This window comes from Melanerpes formicivorus, unplaced genomic scaffold, assembly GCF_026170545.1.
Source record: "Melanerpes formicivorus ecotype bairdi unplaced genomic scaffold, bMelFor1.0.p_v2 SCAF_26, whole genome shotgun sequence".
In the NCBI taxonomy this organism is placed as follows: domain Eukaryota; kingdom Metazoa; phylum Chordata; class Aves; order Piciformes; family Picidae; genus Melanerpes; species Melanerpes formicivorus.
The window spans coordinates 1591620-1612631 of record NW_027142378.1 but is presented as its reverse complement, the minus strand read 5'-3'; the positions used below and the strand labels follow the sequence as shown (position 1 = coordinate 1612631).

The 21012-nt window shown below is 49.4% G+C and overlaps 1 protein-coding gene across 1 annotated transcript in view; it reads right to left on the bottom strand.

Moving 5' to 3' along the window:
* The window catches only part of ADGRB3 (adhesion G protein-coupled receptor B3), a 553776-nt gene that overhangs the window by 254470 nt on the left and 278294 nt on the right, over nucleotides 1-21012 (bottom strand). Inside the window, 1 exon segment of the mRNA XM_068153437.1 lies at nucleotides 14841-14949. Within this exon segment, the coding sequence (XP_068009538.1) occupies nucleotides 14841-14949 (109 nt within the window).

Below are 21012 nucleotides of genomic sequence, written 5' to 3'. Positions count from 1 at the left end.
GGCAGGGGGGTTGGAACTGGATGATCATTAAGGTCCCTTCCAACCCAAACCGTGCTGTGAATCTAATCTATCCACGGTGCTCTGCCTCAGGAGCGGAGACAAGGCTTCAGGAGGAGTTATTCCACTCATACACTATTTTCCCAGAGATGCACTTGAAGCCTGCCTCCTTTCAAGATACTTGATTACTGAGCAGCCCAAGATAGCATCAAGCCATAAGGTTTTAACAGCAATGTATGTACAAAGCATCACATATAACTGACACTGCTAACTATTGTCTAATGTAACTGCACTAAAAGTAGAAGACCTTCTAAGTTAGCAAACAAATATCCACAACATAAAAGCCATTATAGGAGAGCATAAATTTTGCACCACAGCCTAGATGAAAAGTCATTCATGTAATGAGATCAAATATCTTTTCTACAAGACCATTTCCAGAGCTATAATCTTAAAAGCCACACAGAGGAATGCTGCCTGCAGCTCATTCCGTGCCTCCAGATTCACATAGAGGCACAGGCTGCATCTGGAAGGGACCCCCAAAGGTCATCTTCTCTAAGCTCCATACAGGCAGCAGGGACACCTCCAGCTAGGACAGGCTGCCCAGGGACATATCCAGTCTGAGCTTGAATGTCTCCAGGGATGGAGCCTCAACCACATCCCTGGGCAACCTGTTCCAGTACTTCACCACTCTCATTGTGCAGAAATTCCTCCTGGTGTCCAACCTCAAACTCCCCTGCTCTAGTTCCAAACCACTGCCCCTCATTCTGTTCCCACAGGCCCTTCTGAACAGTCCCTCTCCAGACTACCTGTAGGTCCCTTCAGGTACTGAAATGCAGCTAAAAGGTCACCCTGAAGCCTTCTCTTCTCCCAGCTGAACAACCCCAATTCCCTGACCTATCTTCACAGCAGAGTTTCTCCAGCCCTCTGATCATCTTTGTGGCCTTCTCTGGACCCTCTCCAGCAGGTCCATGTCCTTCCTGTGTGGGTGGTCCCATATCTGGACACAGACCTGGAAGTGAGGTCTCCCCAGAGCACAGCAGAGGGGCAGGATCCCCTCTCTCCATCTCTGGCCACACTGCTTTGGGTGCAGCCCAGGCTGCCCTTGGCCTTCTGTGCTGCCAGTGCCCATTGCTGGCTCCTATCCAGCTTTCCCCCCCCAGCATCCCCAAGTCCTTCTCTGCAGGGCTGCTCTCAAACTCATTATTCCCCAGCCTGGATGAATATCAAGGGCTGCACCAAGACTGAGCAGCTTTTAATTGCTCATGGAAAAAAGAAATCTATACATAAAATGCTGCAAAGAAGAGTTTGCAGAGGGCAAAATTTCAGTGTTAGGCAAGAATCTAAGACATAAACTTAAATGCTGTAAAAGGTGATTTCCACAACAGGATTGCTGAGCCTGCTTGCTGTTTCAGTTGGAGGCATTGAGACACTGGAACAGGCTACCCAGGCAGGCTGTGGATGTGCCCTCCCTGGGAGTGTGTAAGACCAGGTTGGATGAGGCCTTGAGCAACCTCGGCTGGTGGGAGGTGTCCCTGCCCATGGCAGGGGGGGTTGGAACTGGATGATCCTTAAGGTCCCTTCCAATCCAAACCATTCTATGAATCTATGAATCATTTTTAATCAGGCTGAAGCCTGCATGGTTTATAGCTTCCATTTCCTTAGAACCTTTTACTGCACTCCATCAACATAAGGCAGTGAAAATAAACACCTCAGATGATTCCAGCTTCCTCTTGCATCCACTTAAAAACACTGAACAAATAATTTCCCTAGCTTTAAAGCCAATTAATAAACAGAACTACTGACAATTAGTAAACAAAATTATTACATTTAGATTGCTACTTCGAATTCAGTCACAGAATTCAGTCATTTGGTCTCCTTCTCTGGAGACTTTCAAGACCCATCTGGATGTGTTCCTGTGTGACCTGTGCTGGATTCTATGGTCCTGCTCTGGCTGGTGGTTGGACTGGAAGATCTGGATCTTTATTGATGATCTGGATGAGGGGATTGAGTCAGTCATCAGTCAGTTTGCAGATGACACCAAGCTGGGGGAAGGAGTTGATCTGTTATAGGGTAGAGGAGCTCTGCAGAGGGACCTTGACAGGCTGGACAGATGGGCAGAGGCCAACAGGCATTCAATAAATCCAAGTGCCAGGTGCTGCACTTTGGCCAAAACAACCCCAGGCAGTGCCACAGGCTGGGGTCAGAGTGGCTGAGAGCAGCCAGGCAGAGAAGGACCTCGGGGTGCTGGTTGACAGTAGGCTGAACATGAGGCAGCAGTGTGTCCAGGGGGCCAAGAAGGCCAATGGCATCCTGGCCTGCATCAGGAACAGCGTGGTCAGCAGGAGCAGGGAAGTCATTGTGCCCTGTGCTCAGCACTGGTTAGGCCACACCTTGAGTCCTGTGTCCAGTTCTGGGCCCCTCAATTTAAGAAGGACATCGAGACACTTGAAGGTGTCCAGAGAAGGGCAATGAGGCTGGGGAAGAGTCTGGAGCACAGCCCTGTGAGGAGAGGGTGAGGGAGCTGGGGTTGCTTAGCCTGGAGAAGAGGAGGCTCAGGGGAGACCTTCTTGCTCTCTACAACTCCCTGAAAGGAGGTTGTAGCCAGGTGGGGGTTGGTCTCTTCTCCTAGGCAACCAGCACCAGAACCAGAGGACACAGTCTCAAGCTGCACCAGGGGAAGTTTAGGCTGAAGGTGAGGAGAAAGCTCTTCCCAGAGAGAGTTGCTGGCCATTGGGATGTGCTGCCCAGGGAGGTGGTGGAGTTCCCATCCCTGGAGGTGTTCAAGAGGGGATTGGATGTGGCACTTGGTGCCATGGTTTAGTAGTCATGAGGTGTTGGGTGACAGGTTGGACTTGAATATCTTTGAGGTCTTTTCCAACCTTATTGATTCTATGATTCTGTCATCTCCAGAGGTCCCTTCCAACCCCCAACATCCTGTAAGCCTGTGAATTAAGTCAAATTTTTATCCCTATTTGTGATGATAGTTTGATAAAGACTCCTAGAGATCTGCCCTGCAATTTCTAATCTTACTACCTGAGAGCTGCAGTTCTTCAGGACCACTGAATAGTGCAGGTTTAGAAAAGAGAGAGAAAAAAACCACCTGAAATCCACTGGTTTTTTTTCCCTGCACTGTTCACTGCTAAGTTTTCAGGGACTGTGAATAATTTAGTGATCTTTTATTTTGATACTGAGAAGGAACTATGGGGTCTCCATCACGTACATCAGGCAGGAAGTCAGATGCTGCAGTGAGCTGGACCTTCAAAGTCTGCAGCAGGCTTTTCCTCTTTCATCAGTGGGGAAAGCTTGAGTCCTCTGAAAGCCAACATATTGATCTGATCAAGGAATTGCTGAGGCTGCTACAAAGGAAAGGGTATGAATACATATGGGGCAGCAATATCTAAGGGTGTAAAGTTGTTCAGCTGACCTTTTTCTGTAGTTTTCCTACTTATTTTTGGTCTGTTTCATAGATTCATGTAACAGTTTAGGCTGGAAAGGACCTTAAACGAGTGGACACAGTCTCGAGCTGCACCAGGGGAGGTTCAGGCTGGATGTTAGGAAGAAGTTCTTCCCAGCAAGAGAGATTGGCCATTGGAATGTGCTGCCCAGGGAGGTGGTGGAGTCACCATCCCTGGAGGTGTTTAAGAAGAGACTTGAAGGGGTGCTTAATGATATTTAGGGTGCCATCCCTGGAGGTGTTCCAGAAACCTGTGGCCATGGCACTTTGGGGACATGGTTGAATGGCCATGGTGGTGTTGGGTTGAAGGTTGGACCTGATGATCTCAGAGGTCTTTTCCAACCCAAACTAATCTATGTTTCTATTAGGATAGGATAGGATAGGATAGGATAGGATAGGATAGGATAGGATAGGATAGGATAGGATAGGATAGGATAGGATAGGATAGGATAGGATAGGATAAGGTAGGGTAAGGTAGGGTAGGGTAGGGTAGGGTAGAGTAGAGTAGAGTAGAGTAGAGTAGAGTAGAGTAGAGTAGAGTAGAGTAGAGTAGAGTAGAGTAGAGTAGAGTAGAGTAGAATAGAATAGAATAGAATAGACCAGGTTGGAAAAGACTTTTGAGATCATCAAGTCCAACCTATCACCCAACACCATCTAATCAACTAAACCATGGCACCAAGTGCTTCATCCAGTCTCTTCTTAAACACCTCCAGTGATGGGGACTCCACCACCTCCCCAGGCAGCACATTCCAATGGCCAATCTCTCTCTCTGTGAAGAATTTCTTCCTAACCTCCAGCCTAAACCTCCCCTGGAACAGCTTGAGACTGTGTCCTCTTGTTCTGGTGCTGCTTGACTGGGAGGAGAGACCAACCCCTACCTGGCTACAACCTCCCTTTAGGGAGCTGTAGACAGCAAGAAGGTCTCCACTGAGCCTTTGTAACCTTTGGGTACAAATTCCATGGAGATGAAGATGGAATCTGAGAGGGGAACAAGAAACTATGGGAAAACACAACACAATGGCCACTGCTTTTGAAATCTTTATCTCCCCCATGGCATCCTAGGCTGGCTGTGAAGGCAGAAATCAGACTTTGCTCCCTGCCAACATTCCTAAAGCTTCTCTCAAGCAGCTTGGTATGAAGCCTTAGCTGGAGAACCCTATGTTAATTATTCCACTGGCTGAAATTACTCAGCAGAGTCCTAGTGTCACAGCAGCCATTTTTAAGTAGAGAGATAAGAGACTGTTAGTTGGAAGCTGATTTATGCATGGCAGCCTGGCTTACACCTCTTAATTTTCCTCCTGTAATCTCACAGCTAGCTGCATTCAGCACAGAGATGTCTACATGGGTTTATTTTGTTCCTCTGAAGACCTTGGCCTGCTGCTCATTCAGAATTAAGTGTGCTGTTGCAGAGCTGAGTTAAGAATCTGTGGTTGGTTTTTTTTTTCCCTGGGAGCAAGACTAAACAAGAGATGCCAGCCTGGTGTATTTCTTTCCATTCACATCTCAGTTGTGTGCAGCTCTTCCCCTTTCACAATCTGTTCCCAAGGATCTGCTCTAATCAGTCCAGTTCCCAATCTGTTATATTAGCAATTATTTGGTTTTCAGCATGCAGCTCTGAACCTGTCTGTGTTCACAAGTTTTATTTACTCACACAGCAGCACTCCTGATGGCTTCAGATGGCATGGATCAATCAAACCTGAGCTTCTCAGCTAAAGCAGTGAGGAGAGCTGCTTGGTGAGTAAATAAAGCTTGTGAGCACAGAGAGCTTCAGAGCTGTTGTTAGAGCCAGTAGAATCATAGAACCAATAAGGTTGGAAAAGACCTCAAAGATCATCAAGTCCAACCTGTCACCCAACACCTCAGGACTACTAAACCATGGCTCCAAGTGCCACATCCAATCCCCTCTTGAACACCTCCAGGGATGGGGACTCCACCACCTCCCTGGGCAGAACATTCCAATGGCCAACAACTCTCTCTGGGGAGAATTTTCTCCTCACCTCCAGCCTAACCTTCCCCTGGTGCAGCTTGAGACTGTGTCCTCTTGTTTAGAATAGAATAAACCAGGTTGGAAGAGGCCTTCAAGATCATCGCGTCCAACCTATCACCCAACACCACCTAATCAACTAACCCATGGCACCAAGCACCCTGTCAAGTCTCCTCCTGAACACCTCCAGTGACGGCGACTCCACCACCTCCCCGGGCAGCCCATTCCAGTGGGCAATCACTCTCTCTGTGTAAAACTTCCTCCTGACCTCCAGCCTGAACTTCCCCTGGCGCAGCCTCAGACTGTGTCCTCTTGTTCTGGTGCTGGCTGCCTGGGAGAAGAGACCAACCTCTGCCTGTTTACAACCCCCCTTCAGGTAGTTGTAGAGAGCAATAAGGTCACCCCTGAGTCTCCTCCTCTCCAGGCTAAGCAGCCCCAGCTCCCTCAGTCTCTCCTCATAGGGCTTGTGTTCTAAGCCCCTCACCAACTTCGTTGTCCTTCTCTGCACTCGTTCCAGCAAGTCAACCTCCTTCCTAAACTGAGGAGCCCAGTGTTCCGGTGCTGGTTGCCTGGGAGAAGAGACCAACCCCTTCCTGGCTACAACCTCCCTTCAGGGAGTTGTAGAGAGCAAGAAAGTCTCCCCTGAGCCTCCTCTTCTCCAGGCTAAGCAACCCCAGCTCCCTCAGCCTCTCCTCACAGGGCTGTGCTCCAGACCCCTCCCCAGCTTTTTTGCCCTTCTCTGGACACCTTCCAGCAACTCAACATCTTTCTTAAATTGAAAAGCCCAGAACTGCACACAGGACTCAAGGTGTGGCCTGACCAGTGCTGAGCACAGGGCACAATGACTTCCCTGCTCCTGCTGGCCACACTATTCCTGATGCAGACCAGGATGCCATTGGCCCTCTTGGCCACCTGGGCACACTGCAGGCTCATGTTCAGCCTACTATCAACCAGCACCCCCAGGTCCCTCTCTGCCTGGCTGCTCTCAGCCACTCTGCCCCCAGCCTGTAGCTCTGCCTGGGGTTGTTGTGGCCAATGTGTAGAACCTGGCACTTGGATGTGTTCAATCTCATGCCATTGGACTCTGCCCATCTGTCTGCTTAAGCCTTTAGCTCCACCCCCTGAAGAAAAGGAGTTCAAAAGGCTGTTCAAAGCCAAGACTCAACTCTTTGATCTAAAATCAGGACATAGAGAACTTTAAGCAAGGAGTTACCACAGACTGATAAGGTGGTTAAAAAGCTTTTCTCCCACTGCATGTTGTGTCCTTGCAGGTGGGGCTGTGCTTGATGCTAATCCAAGGAGTCTGAGTGGCAGCAAAATTTCCTGGTTTGGGTTTTTTTTTCACACTCTCTTTCTCCTCTGCCTGCTCAGCTAGTCCTGAGGAGGAGGAGGTGGAGGTGGAGGAACAAGGATGAGGAAAGAGGCTTCCACCTCCCAGCAGAAGCTTTTATTTCACCTAATCATTTCTGAAAGGACTATAGCACAGAACTGGCAGCACACAGATAAAACAAATACCATCTGGCCCAGTCACCTATCAGCAAATTGGTGCTTTTACATTGGTGAAGATTTTCATGTCCTTGAGAAAAGAGCTAAGAGGAGATGTGCCTTGTTCCAGTGGAGATGGAGCTGATTTGATTGAGCTGCCTAAACAAACCCCATATTGGATCACCCACATTTGGAACCAGGCTCTGATGCTTGGTTGAGAAGCAGCAAGAAAAAATGGCAATTAAAAGCCACCACCTCTGCTGTCCTGAGGGCTACTCCCACCTAAATCCAAACCTGAAATTATGTGGCTTGTTGTAGCCTACCACAGAGTTGAGATAAACTTCATAGAATCATAGAATTGTCAGGGTTGGAAGGGACCTCAAGGATCAGCCAGTTCCAACCCCACTGCCATGGGCAGGGACAACTCACACTACAGCAGGCTGCCCAGAGCCACATCCAGCCTGGCTGCAAAAACCTCCAGGGATGAGGCTTCCACCACCTCCCTGGGCAACCTGTGCCAGTCTCTCACCACCCTCATGGGGAACAACTTCTTCCTGACATCCAATCTGAATCTACCCACTTCTAGTTTTGCTCCATCCCCCCCAGTCCTATCCCTCCCTGACACCCTCAAAAGTCCCTCCCCAGCTTTCTTGTGGCCCCCTTCAGATACTGGAAGGCCACAATTAGGTCTGCTCAGAGCCTTCTCTTCTCCAGACTGAACAACCCCAACTCTCTCAGTCTGTCTCCATAGCAGAGCAGCTCCAGCCCTCTGCTCATGCTCATGGCCCTTCTCTGAACACCTTCCAGCACCTCTAGATCCTTTCTGTAACAGAGGCTCCAGAACTGGACACAGTACTCCAGGTGGGGTCTCACCAGAGCAGAGGGGGAGAATCACCTCCCTCGACCTGCTGGCTATGCTCCTCTAGATGCAGCCCAAGATGTGATTAGCTGCAAGTGCTCACTGCTGGCTCCTGTTGAGCTTCTCATCCACCAGCATCCCCAAGTCCTTTTCTTCAGGGCTGCTCTCAAGCCAGTCATCATTTCCCACATGCCATGAGCTGAGGATGTTTAATGAGAGGTGACCACAGCATGGCTGTTGTGTAGGAACTTAGTAAGCCATAGCTGCTTACTTTATAGTTGTTTTCTGTGTCTTGAAAGGCAAAAGAAAAGCAAATCCCACCTGCTGAGGAGCTCAGGGAATTGGCACATGTGTCAAACACAATTAGGTGGTCCCAGAATCACAGGAACATAGAATGGTACAGGTTGAAAGGGACCTCTGGAGATTATCTACTTCAACCCTCCTGCCATGGCAGCTCCACCTAAAGAAGGTCACACAGGAACACATCCAGGTGGGTTTTGAATGTCCCCAGAGAAGAAGACTCCATAACCTTTCTGGGCAGCCTGTCCAGCTCCATCACCCTCACAGTCAAGAAGTGCCTTCTCATGTTTAGATGGAACTTCCTGTGTTCCAGTTGTGGACCACCAACAGTGCCATTCAATTTGAAATTAACTAGAAATTAGGAACAAATTAACTAGATGTTAGCAAGACATTTTTTCACAGTAAGGCAGGTGTAAGGCACTGGCACAGGTTGCCCAAGGAGGCTGTGGATGTTCCCTCCCTGGAGATGTTCAAAGCCAGGTTGGATGAGGCCTTGAGCAATGTGAGCTGGTGGCATTTCCCTGCCCATGGCAGGGTGGGGGTGGAACTGGATGATCTTTAAGGTCCCTCCCAACCCAACCCATTCTATGAATCTATGGATTTGTGGAATGAAGAGAAGGAAAGCAGGAGCTCAGTGCAATGCTCTGAAATCTGCTGGATTCATTTTGCTGACAAGCAGCAGCAGCAGTTGATCTTCAGTACTGAATCCTTTCCCCCACATTTCTGGACTATAAAGTGATTCCAAAATGAAAACACATCAAAGAGCATTTTAAAATACCTGAAGGTGCTGAGGGAATATTTACACAGAGTCATAGAATGGTTTCGGTTAGAAAGGAGCTTGAAGGTCAGGAATCTCAGAATCAGGATGGAATGGAATGGAATGGAATGGAATGGAATGGAATGGAATGGAATGGAATGGAATGGAATGGAATGGAATGGAATGGAATGGGGTAGGGTAGGGTAGGGTAGGGTAGGGTAGGGTAGGGTAGGGTAGGGTAGGGTAGGGTAGGGTAGGGTAGGGTAGGGTAGAGTAGAGTAGAGTAGAGTAGAGTAGAGTAGAGTAGAGTAGAGTAGAGTAGAGTAGAATAGAATAGAATAGAATAGAATAGAATAGAATAGAATAGAATAGAATAGAATAGAATAGAATAGAATAGAATAGAATAGAATAGAATAGAATAGAATAGAATAGAATAGAATCAACCAGGTTGGAAGAAACCTTTGAGATCATCAAGTCCAACCTATCATCCAGCACCATCTAATCAACTAAACCATGAAACATAGAATCATTAAGGTTGGAAAAGACCTCTAAGATCATCAAGTCCAACCACCTAGCCAACACCACCATGGCCACTTCAATATCCAGTTCCAACCCCCTGCCATGGGCAGAGACACCTCCCACCAGCCCAAGTTGCTCAAGGCCTCATCCAACCTGGCCTTGAGCACCTCCAGGAAGGGGGAATTCATGACCTCCTAGGACAACCTGTTCCAGTGTCTCCCCAGCCTCACTGGAAAGAATTTCATCCTAATCTCCAGTTTCAATCTGCCCTCTTCCAGTTTCAATCCATTGCTCCTCAATCTATCCCTACAGCCCTTGTAGCAAGTCCCTCCATGACTCTCTTGTAGGCCTCCTTACGTACTAGAAGGCTGCTCTAAAGTCTCCTTGATGCCTTTTCTTCTCCAGGATGCACAATTCCAACTCTCCCAGTCTGTCCCCATAAGTAAAAAATGTCTTCCTTATCTCCATCCTCAATCCAGATCTGGATATCATCAACAATCTAACTTCAGATATTACATTTAATGCTAAATGATGACTATTGGACAGCCCTGTTTGAAGACAGATGTTGGGCCTCCTCCCTGCCCTTAGCTGCTTCCTGCATGGCTGGGGAAGGCCATTATAAATCATAAAGAAGACCTCACACATTTGTTTTTAAGCTCCTGTTGGCACAGCAGAATGAATGCTGAGACAAGACAACTGCAGAGTTCACTCCTCTCAGCTGAGATCAATGTTCCTTAAGCTCCCAGTGAGTCCCCAGTCAGACAGGGTTATGCCAGCCCCCTGAGGGCAGCCACACTGAATCATTCCAGATACCTTCCTTCCTTGTTTGTGTAAAGAAGAAAATTCTCCTTGCTGATAACAACCTTCAGTCCCCATCTCACCACATCCCCTGAGCTCCAGCACAGCCAATGAGTTTTGCACTGCCGTGACCCTGTCCTGCTCTTCCTTCATGCCTGACTGCGCCAGGAGAGGCTGAATTCCCTCCCACCAACATGTCCAGGCACAGAGCTAAGGAGTCAGAACAAATCTGTAGATTCACAGAATTGCAGAACCAACCAGGTTGGAAGAGACCTCAGAGATCATCAAGTCCAAGTGATCACCCAACCCTAGCTAATCAACCAGACCATGGCACTAAGTGTCTCATCCAAGCTTTTCTTAAACACCTCCAGGGATACTGACCCCACCACCTCCCTGGGCAGCACACTCCAATGGCCAATCTCTCTTGCTGGGAAGAACTTTCTCCTCACTTCCAGCCTAAACTTCCCCTGGCACAGCTTGAGACTGTGTCCTCTTGTTCTGGTGCTGCTTGCCTGGGAGAAGAGACCAACCCCCACCTGGCTACAACCTCCCTTCAGGGAGTTGTAGAGAGCAACAAGGTCTCCCCTGAGCCTCCAAAATTCATTTCACATGGCTCAGTCTCTTTCTCTTCCTTTGAGGGTTACACAGCTAAGAACAGACCTACTCCTGAGTGCCTAAAAATACCTTCTGATGTGGGAAGAGAAAGATCATCAAAAGAAAGGGCTGCTCAGATGCTGCAACTCTCTCCACTAGCCAATGCACAGCAGGCTTGCTGATTGCATTGCAAAGCTGTTGCTGTTCCCCATTTGAAGCCATGAATATGGAGAGCCACCAAATTATTCAAAGGCAGCCACTTAAAACATTTTCCAGTGGTGGTTTCCCTCTTCCCCCCTCCCCCCCCACTCCACATCTTTCAGGGGACAAACAGATCAGGCTGCAGTACAAGATGCCAAGCAGCAGGGGCTCTGCTCTTTAAATAAGCTCTGCTTTTGATTTGCTTCTAAAAACAATGCCTTGGGATGGGGATGAGCATTTCAAGGAAGGTGCTGCCTTCTTTTCAGGAGACATTTGTGCAGGCTCTAGCACAATGAGGGACTGCCAACTGGAGGAAGCTTCAAGTGGCACTACAGGGTGAACAGTAAAGAGCAGAAGCAGCAAATCACTGCTTCAAAGCTGAAGTTCCCCATACTGCTCACTAAAAAAAACTAAGAACCAACCAACCAAAACCCAACCAAAACAAAACAGACAAACAAATGAAACACAACCCCCTCCCAACATTTTAAGACTGGCAGAGCTCTTTCAGTTGAGTTCTTTGACACATCTCCAATAGAAGGCTGTGCCTTTAAGGAAGCTACTGTTTAGAATCATAGAATCAATAAGGTTGGAAAAGACCTCAAAGATCATCAAGTCCAACCTATCATCCAACACCTCATGACTACTAAACCATGGCACCAAGTGCCACGTCCAATCCCCTCTTGAACATATCCAATGATGGTGACTCCACCACCTCCCTGGGCAGCACATTCCAATGGCCAATCTCTCTTGCTGGGAAGAATTTTCTCCTCACCTTCAGCCTAAACCTCCCCTGGCACAGCTTGAGACTGTGTCCTCTTGTTCTGGTGCTGCTTGCCTGGGGGAAGAGACCAACCCCCACCTGGCTACAAGCTTCCTTCAGGGAGTTGGAGAGAGCAAGAAGGTCTCCCTTGAGCCTCCTCTTCTCCAGGCTAAGCAACCCCAGCTCCCTCAGCCTCTCCTCACAGGGCTGTGCTCCAGATCCCTCCCCAGCTTTGTAGCCCTTCTCTGGACACCTTCCAGCAACTCAACATCTTTCCTAACCTGAGGGGCCCAGAACTGGACACAGGACTCAAGGTGTGGCCTAACCAGTGCTGAGCACAGGGCACAATGACTTCCCTGCTCCTGCTGGCCACACTGCTCCTGATGCAGGTCAGGATGTCATTGGCCTTTTTGGCCACCTGGGCACACTGCTGGTTCATGTTCAGCCTATTCTCAACCAGTATCCCCAGGTCCCTCTCTGCCTGGCTGCTCTCCAGCCACTCTGCCCCCAGTCTGTAGCACTACATGGGGTTGTTGAGACCAAAGTGCTGCACCCAACACTTGGACTTGTTGAATGCCATCCTGTTGAACTCTGCCCATCTGTCCAGCCTGTCCCTCTCAGCCCTGTCAATCTGACTAGGAACTGGAAGACAAATAACAAGCAACATTGTTTGGTTTTCAAGGGGGACCCTTTTAACAGTATCCCTCCTTTCTTCTGCCAACTCATTTTGAAATGACTATGCCATTTATAATTAATTCATAGGCTCCTAGAATGGTTTGGCTTGGAAAGGACAATAAAGATCAGCTAGTTTCAATAGCCCTGCCATGGGCAGGGACACCTCCCACCAGCCCAGGTTGCTCAAGGCTTCATCCATCCTGGTCTTGAACACCTCCAGGAAGAAGGCATCCACAGCCCTCCTGGGCAACCTGCTCCAGTGCCTCACCACCCTCACTGGAAAGAATTCCTTTCCAAACTCCAGTCAAAATCTGCCCTCCTCAAGCTTCAATCCATTCCTTCTCATCCTGCCACTACAAGCTCTTCTGAAACATCCCTCCCCAGCTTTCTTGTAGGCTCCCTTCAGGTACTGGAAGGCTGCTGTGTCTCCCTGGAGCCTCCTTTCTCCAGGCTGAACAATTCCAACTCTCTCAGCCTGTTCTCATAGGGAAGGCTTTCCAGTCCTCTGGTCATGTTGGTGGCCTCCTCTGGACCTGTGGTCCAGGTCCTTCTTGCTTTGGGATACCAGAACTGGAGGCAGTGTTGCAGGTGGGGTCTGAGCAGAGCAGAGGGGCAGAATCCCCTCCCTCTGCTGCTGCTCTCCCTGCTCTGGATGCAGCTCAGCACACAGCTGCCTGCTGAGCTGCCTGCTGAGCTGCCAGTGACCACTGCTGGTTCCTGGGGACTTTGTCACCAACTGACACCCCCAAGGCCTTCTCCTCAGGGTTGCTCTCCAGCCACTCCTAACTCAGCATTTATTTGTACTTGGGATTGCCCCAACCCAGGTGCAGGACCTTGCACTTGGCCTTGTTGACTTTCATACGGCTGTCATGGGCACACCTCTCCAACCTGTCCAAGTCCCTCTGGATGTATCTCTTCCCTCCAGCCTGTCACCTGGGCAACACAGCTTGCTGTCATCACCAAACTTGCTGAGGCTGCCTCCATCCCAATGCCCATGTCAGTGACAAAGATGTAAACCAGCACTGGTCCCAGTACCAACCCCTGAGGGATGTCAGTGGCATCTATTTGGACATGGAGCTGTTGACTGCAACTCGCTGAGTGCAGCCAGTTCTTTATCCAGCGAGTGCTCTACACCTCAAGTCCATGCCTGCTGAAGAATGGGATGGGATGGGATGGGATGGGATGGAATGGAATGGAATGGAATGGAATGGAATGGAATGGAATGGAATGGAATGGAATGGAATGGAATGGAATGGAATGGAATGGAATGGAATGGAATGAAATGAACCAGGCTGGAAAAGACCTTTGAGATCACCAAGTCCAACCTATCAGCCAACACCATCTAATCAACTAAACCATAGCACCAAGAAGTCACTGACATACAGGTGTAGGAAGATGCTTGAGAGAAAACCTGAAAGAGATTTGGCTATACAAACCCATTTTGAACCTGTTCATTGCACACCACTACCTAACATTGTCCTGGCCTTATGAAAGTGCAGCTAGGGAGAGAGAGAATTGAACAGAGCAAGATAGAAAGACAAAATGTTTAGCTTCTCAAGGTAATTCTTGTTGTTCTTGCATGTATAAGAAGCATTTATGGCTACTGACAAGTGGGATTCAGTTGCTAAGAATTTTCATGCTTTTGGCTTGGTTATTATTTGGTTCTATGGCCTGGCCATAAAGTGTGAAGGATGGAATGGAATGGAATGGAATGGAATGGAATGGAATGGAATGGAATGGAATGGAATGGAATGGAATGGAATGGAATGGAATGGAATGGACCGGACCGGACCGGACCAGACCAGGTTGGAAGAGACCTTCAAGATCATCAACTCCAACCTATCATCCAACACCACCTAATCAACTAAACCATGGCACCAAGAACCCTATCAAAGCTTGATACTGTCACACAGAGGAAAATTGATGCAAGAAGCCATGAATTTGAATTCTTTTGGCAAGCAGGAGGGTTTTGGAAAGAAATTATTGCTTATCTAAGCTGATTGTCATCACAGCCTAACAGGTGCAGAGACTGCTCTTTGGGAGAACAGAAAATTAAAGGAGAGGTCAACTACATTAACATTTCTGAAGGTGTGAAGTCTGTCATTATTGGCTTCATTAGCACCACTCTCTAAATTGCCACTTGAAACACTTGCTGCCCTGGAAATGCTCTAAGACACCCCTGCAGCTCACAGGGTTGAGAGGAGCACCCTCTGAACTTGATGTAGAGTGCAAAGCTTTGCATTTGTAATTTGAGGCACAGAGTTACAGATAAAGTCCAAACTGTGTTCAGCCAGACTGGAGATAACCAAGCCACAGAGATCACCTGGAGCACAGAGTTCAGCACCTCAAGCTGGACTGTGAGGGAAGCAACAACTCTATTGTACATCCTTGCAATTTCTGATTAGTTTTTTGTTCAATAGGGTCACAAATTTGATAGAAGAAATTCCTATTTCTTACCTACATTTCCAGTCATCAGGTATGAATTCTGAAAGTCCATCATTCCCATTCCAACAATGTGTATAAAATCTTCAATCACCTGCATTAGCTCCACTGAGCCTGGGTAGATCTAACCAAGGAAGGACAGAAATGTGGTTAACTACTTTGACACATCCACTGCAGCAGCTTCAAATAACATCTAAAGGCCATCAAATGAAATGTGAGACCTAGAAATCAAACATCTCTTCTTGTCTATCAGCAGAGAGTCATACAATTGTTAGGGTTGGAAGGGACCTCAAGGATCAGCCAGTTCCAAGCCCCCTGCCATGGCCAGGGACACCTCACACTACAGCAGGTTGCTCACAGCCACATCCAGCCTGGCTGCAAACACCTCCAGGGATGAGGCTTCCACCACCTCCCTGGGCAATCTGTGCCAGTCTCTCACCACCCTCATGGGGAACAACTTCTTCCTGACATCCATGCTGAATCTATCCATTTCTAGTTTTGTTCCATTCCCCCCAGTGCTATCCCTCCTGACAGCCTAACACTGATCGCATTCTGGCACAGTCAAACAACCATTTTGTCATTGGATCCTCCCTGTTGGGAGTGGGTCCAGAGGAGACCATGAGGATGATCAGAGGGCTGGAGGACCTCCCCTATAGGGACAAGCTTGAAGAATTGGGGCTGTACACCCTGGAGAAGAGAAAGCTCTGAGGAGACCATACAGTAGCCTTCCAGTATCTGAAGGGGGTCTACAAGAAGACTGGTGAGGACTTGTAGTGATAGGATGAGGGACAATGGCTGAGAGCTGGAAGAAGGCAAATTTAGACTGAAGACTGGGAAGAAATTCTTGAGAGCGAGGGTAGGAAGACACTGGAACAAGTTGCCCAGGGAGGCTGTGGATGCCTCCTCCCTGGAGATGTTCAAGGTCAGGTTGGATGAGGAGGCCTTGAGCAACCTGGGCTGGTAGGAGGTGTCCCTGCCCATGGCAAGGAGTTGGAACTGGATGAGCTTTAAAGTCCCTTCCAACCCAAACCACTCAAAGATTTTATGATCATACAATTCAGTCCCTTGCACAGAGCAAGTGCAGCCTGAGCATGTTTCTCAGGACCACATCCAACTGGATTTTCAACATCTGGCAGGAGATGTTCAAAAGGCTCTGTCATAGAATCATAGAATCAACAAGGTTGGAAAAGACCTCAAAGATCACCAAGTCCAACCTGTCACCCAAGGTCAGAGCCTCCTGGTGCAGCACTCAATCACTCTCACAGGGAGGAGATTTTTCTTCTATCTCAATAGAGCTTTCTGTATTTTAATTTTAGCCCCTTGCTTCTTGTCCTGGCCCTGGAGTTTGTCTGAGCCTTCTCTACTCTGGAGCTCTAAATTTTTGCCATTGAAAGGACCCCCACTGAGCTTTCCCTCTTCCAGGAGAAAACTGTACCAATTCTTACAGCATCACAGAACTGTTTTGGTTGGGAAAGACCTCTAAGATCATCAAGTCCAATTGTTAACCCAACACCACCATGGCTGCTAAACCATGTCCCCAAGTGGCATGGCCACACAGTTCTTGCACACCTCCAGGGATGGGGACTCCACCACCTCCCCAGGCAGCCTATCCCAACCTACACTGGCACAGGTTGCCCAGGGAGGTGGTGGAAGCTTCATGCCTGGAGGTTTTTGCAGCCAGGCTGAACGTGGTTGTGAGCAACCTGCTGTAGTGTGAGGTGTCTCGAGGGCAACAAGGCTGGTGAGAGGCCTTGAGCACAAGCCCCATAAGGAGAGGCTGAGGGAGCTGGGATTGTTTAGCCTGGAGAAGAGGAGACTCAGGGGTGACCTCATTGCTCTCTACAACTACCTGAAGGAAGGTTGTAGCGAGGAGGGGGTTGGTCTCTTCTCCCAGGCAAGCAGCACCAGAACAAGAGGACACAGTCTCAAGCTGTGCCAGGGGAAGTTTAGGCTCCAGGTGAGGAGAAAGTTCTTCCCAGAGAGAGTCGTTCATCACTGGAATGTGCTGCCCAGGGAGGTGGTGGAGTCACCATCCCTGGAGGTGTTCAAGAGGGGATTGGATGTGGCACTTGGTGCCATGGTCTAGTCATGGGGTCTGTGGTGACAGGTTGGACTCGATGATCCTTGAGGTCTCTTCCAACCTTAGTGATACTGTGATACTGTGTCCCTGCCCATGGCAGGAGGGTTGGAACTGGCTGATCCTTGAGGTCCCTTCCAACCCTGACAGTCCTATGATTCTATTCCTATTCCCTCTTCCAGCTTTCCTTGCCTGTGAGAGGCTCCAGTTTCCTAAACACCTTCATGGCTTTCCTCTAGCCTCATTCCCTTAGGTCCATGTCTGGTATTGAGGAGGCCAGAAGTGAACAGAGCCAACAGAAGTGCAGCAGCCTAATGGAGCCTCTCAGGATGACTTTTAAAATGTTAAGGACCAGCTCATTTCCCAGAAATGTAATTTATTTGCAAAGCTGTGAGCTGCTATGATCACAAAACCATTAAAGGCTGTTACATTCCACCATAATGATGCATCATTTAAACTGCATTAAAGGTCAAAACAGTTATTAATATGATTCAAGGTTCTGCCTGGAGCACATAAATAAAAACCACCACTGCTGGGTTGTTATGGCCTGGTACAGAACACTCTTCAGCAATCCAATGATTTGTGATAGAGCAAGAATGGATAACCTCTTCAGGGGGCGTGGGTGTGATGTCCATGTTGTATCTTATGAGCAACACTCAACCCATGCTCTGCACTGCTGGACCTAAAGCCTAGGAGAGGCTGGAGATGGGGGCCCCCCAAGCCAACCTCATGTAGTTCAACAAGGCCAAGTGCAGTGCCCTGCACCTGGGTGGGGGAAATCTCAAGCCAAAATACAGCCTGAGCAAGGGGTGGCTCAAGAGCAATCTTCAGGAGGATGAGTTGGGGGTGGCAGATGATGATAAAGTCCCCAGGAGCCAGCAATGGTTGCTGGCAGCCCAGCAGGCAGCTGTGTGCTGAGCTGCATCCAGAGCAGGGAGACAGCAGCACAGGGAGGGGATTCTGCCCCTCTGCTCTGCTCAGATCCCACCTGTAGCACTGCCTCCAGTTCTGGGGCCCCCAGCACAAGAGGGATGTGGAACTGCTGGAGCAGATCCAGAGGAAAGACACGAAGATGCTCAGAGGATTGGAGAACCTCCCATTTGGAACAGGCTATGAGACCTGGGGCTGTTCAGCCTGGAGAAGAGAAAGCTCTGGGGAGACCTTAGAGCAGCCTTCCAGTACCTGAAGTGGGCCTCCAAGAAAGCTGGAAAGGGACTTGATAGGAGGGCTTGTAGTGCCAGGACAAGTGGCAATGGCTTTGAGCTGGAAGAGGGCAGATTGAGACTGGAGATTAGGAAGGAATTCCTGACAGTGAGGGTGGTGAGACACTGGAACAGGAAACTTCTTCCTTGTCTTTAATGCTGAAGGTGAAAAGTAATCTCAGGAGCACTTGAGGAGTCCAGTTCTCCCTTCCTGGCTGGCGTGAAGAGCTAGCTACTTGCTTCAAGAGTTTGTGTGAGGTTGGCTGTGCAACTGCCCAAGAACAGGAACAGGTTTTTTCTGCTGCCACAGCTCAGGAGCCCAAGATTTAGTGAGCTCCTCAGCTTTATGCCCAGGCTCCACTGCCCCTGTGTTCAGCTTGTCTTGGTGCTTGCTTGGGTTCCTGCCTGCCTCCCAGTGCAGCACTCAGGTGCACAAGACACTGAATTACCAGGCACAGAGAAGGAGCTGCAGAAAAGTAGGAACCACTTCTCCCAGCAGCAAGGGGAGAACTGGAAGTTTGTTGCTTCCCTCTCATACATCCAAGTTCTCAGTCTGTCCTCTCAGGCACTGTCATCCCCTGATCTTCATGGGACAGATGGTGGACATGGCATGGGCCAGCAGGCATGGTGGAGGCAGAAGACAGAGCTGCTAACAGAAGGAGTGATATCCTGGCTGTTCATTAGTGGGGCTGCAAGAGTTGCTTAAATTGGTTCCCTAATCTTGGTGCTGCTTATGGAAACTGCCCACATGCATGTGATGTTGCTGCTTCCATCCACCACCACCACGAGAGGAAAGGACAAACTTGCTCTATTTTTGTAGCTGCCTCTAGCACAGAGGAACAGAAAACCAAGACAAGAAGAGGAGGATTGCTGGCTGAATGACAGTGGCTCAGCTGCAGCTCCAGGTGTCTACTTCAAGGTTAGAATCAAGAAGTTCTGAAGAGGAATATGTCCTGAGGAAGGCCACAAGGATGATCCAAGGGCTGGAGCAGCTCTGCTATGCAGACAGGCTGAGGGAGCTGGGGGTGATCAGCCTGGAGAGGAGAAGGCTCCAGGGGGACCTCAGAGCTGCCTGCCAGGACCTGAAGGGATCCTGCAGGCAGGCTGCAGAGGGACTTATCTTAAGGGTGTCTAGAGGCAAGACAAGGGGGAATGGCTTGAAGCTGAGGCAGAGCAGGGTTAGACTGGAGCTGAGGAAGAAGTTCTTCAGTAGGAGGGTGGTGAGACTCTGGCACAGGCTGCCCAGGGAAGTTGTGAATGTCTCCTCCCTGGAAGTGTTCAAAGCTAGTTTGGAAGAGGCCTTGAGCAACCAAGTCTAGCTGAGAGGTATCCCTGCCCATAGCAAGGAGGCTGGAGTAGATGATCTCTGAGGTCTCTTTCAACCCAAGCCATTCTATGATTCTATTTGTCCTGAATCTGTTAGGATTCGGTGTCCTTCAGTCCTTTCACAAGAAGCATGAGTGAAGACATTCCTGCATCACATTGCCCAATCTGCTCCTGATTTCAAAAGCTTCTCTTGCTCAGAAGCAGAGCTGACTTCTTCCATACTGAAATATCTGCCTTTTAAAATCATTCTTCACACAGAAATACTTTCCTGCCTTTGACTACCTCCAGCATTTCATCTCTCTACATAACTGGCCAAGAAGGCCACCAGCATCCTGGCCTGGATCAGCAATAGTGTGGCCAGCAGGAGCAGTGCCCCTGTACTCAGCATTGGTGAGGCCATACTTGGAGTCCTGGGTTCAGTTTTGGGGCCCTCACTACACTAAAGACACTGAGGTGTGGGAGCATGGCCCACAGAAGGGCAAGGGACTGAACTGCGTGATTATAGAATCATCAAATGCATTGGGTTGGAAAGGACCTTAAAGACCACCTAGTCCCAAACCACCCTGCCATGGGCAGGGACACCTTCCACCAGACCAGGTTGCTCAGGGACACCTTCCACCAGACCAGGTTGCTCAGGGACGTCTTCCACCAGACCAAGTTGCACAGGGACACCTTCCACCAGACCAGGTTGCTCAGGGACACCTTCCACCAGACCAGGTTGCTCAGGGACACCTTCCACCAGACCAGGCTGCTCAGGGACACCTTCCACCAGACCAGGTTGCTCAGGGACACCTTCCACCAGACCAGGTTGCTCAGGGACACCTTCCACCAGACCAGGTTGCTCAGGGACACCTTCCACCAGACCAGGCTGCTCAGGGACACCTTCCACCAGACCAGGCTGCTCAGGGACACCTTTCACCAGACCAGGTTGCTCAGGGACACCTTCCACCAGACCAGGCTGCTCAGGGACACCTTCCACCAGACCAGGTTGCTCAGGGACACCTTTCACCAGACCAGGTTGCTCAGGGACACCTTCCACCAGACCAGGTTGCTCAGGGACACCTTCCACCAGACCAGGTTGCTCAGGGACACCTTCCACCAGACCAGGCTGCTCAGGGACACCTTCCACCAGACCAGGCTGCTCAGGGACACCTTTCACCAGACCAGGTTGCTCAGGGACACCTTCCACCAGACCAGGCTGCTCAGGGACACCTTCCACCAGACCAGGTTGCTCAGGGACACCTAACACTAGACCAGGCTGCTCAGCGACACCTTTCACCAGACCAGGTTGCTCAGGGACACCTTCCACTAGACCAGGCTGCTCAGGGACACCTTCCACCAGACCAGGTTGCTCAGGGACACCTCCCACCAGACCAGGTTGCTCAGGGACACCTTCCTTCAGACCAGGTTGCTCAGGGACACCTTCCTTCAGACCAGGTTGCTCAGGGACACCTAACACTAGACCAGGTTGCTCAAGGACCCATTCAATATGGCCTTGAACACCTCCACTGAATAATACCATGGGATGGAAGGGAAATTTGTTCAGCAAAAGTGTCCTACATTCCTGATGTAATCTGACTCT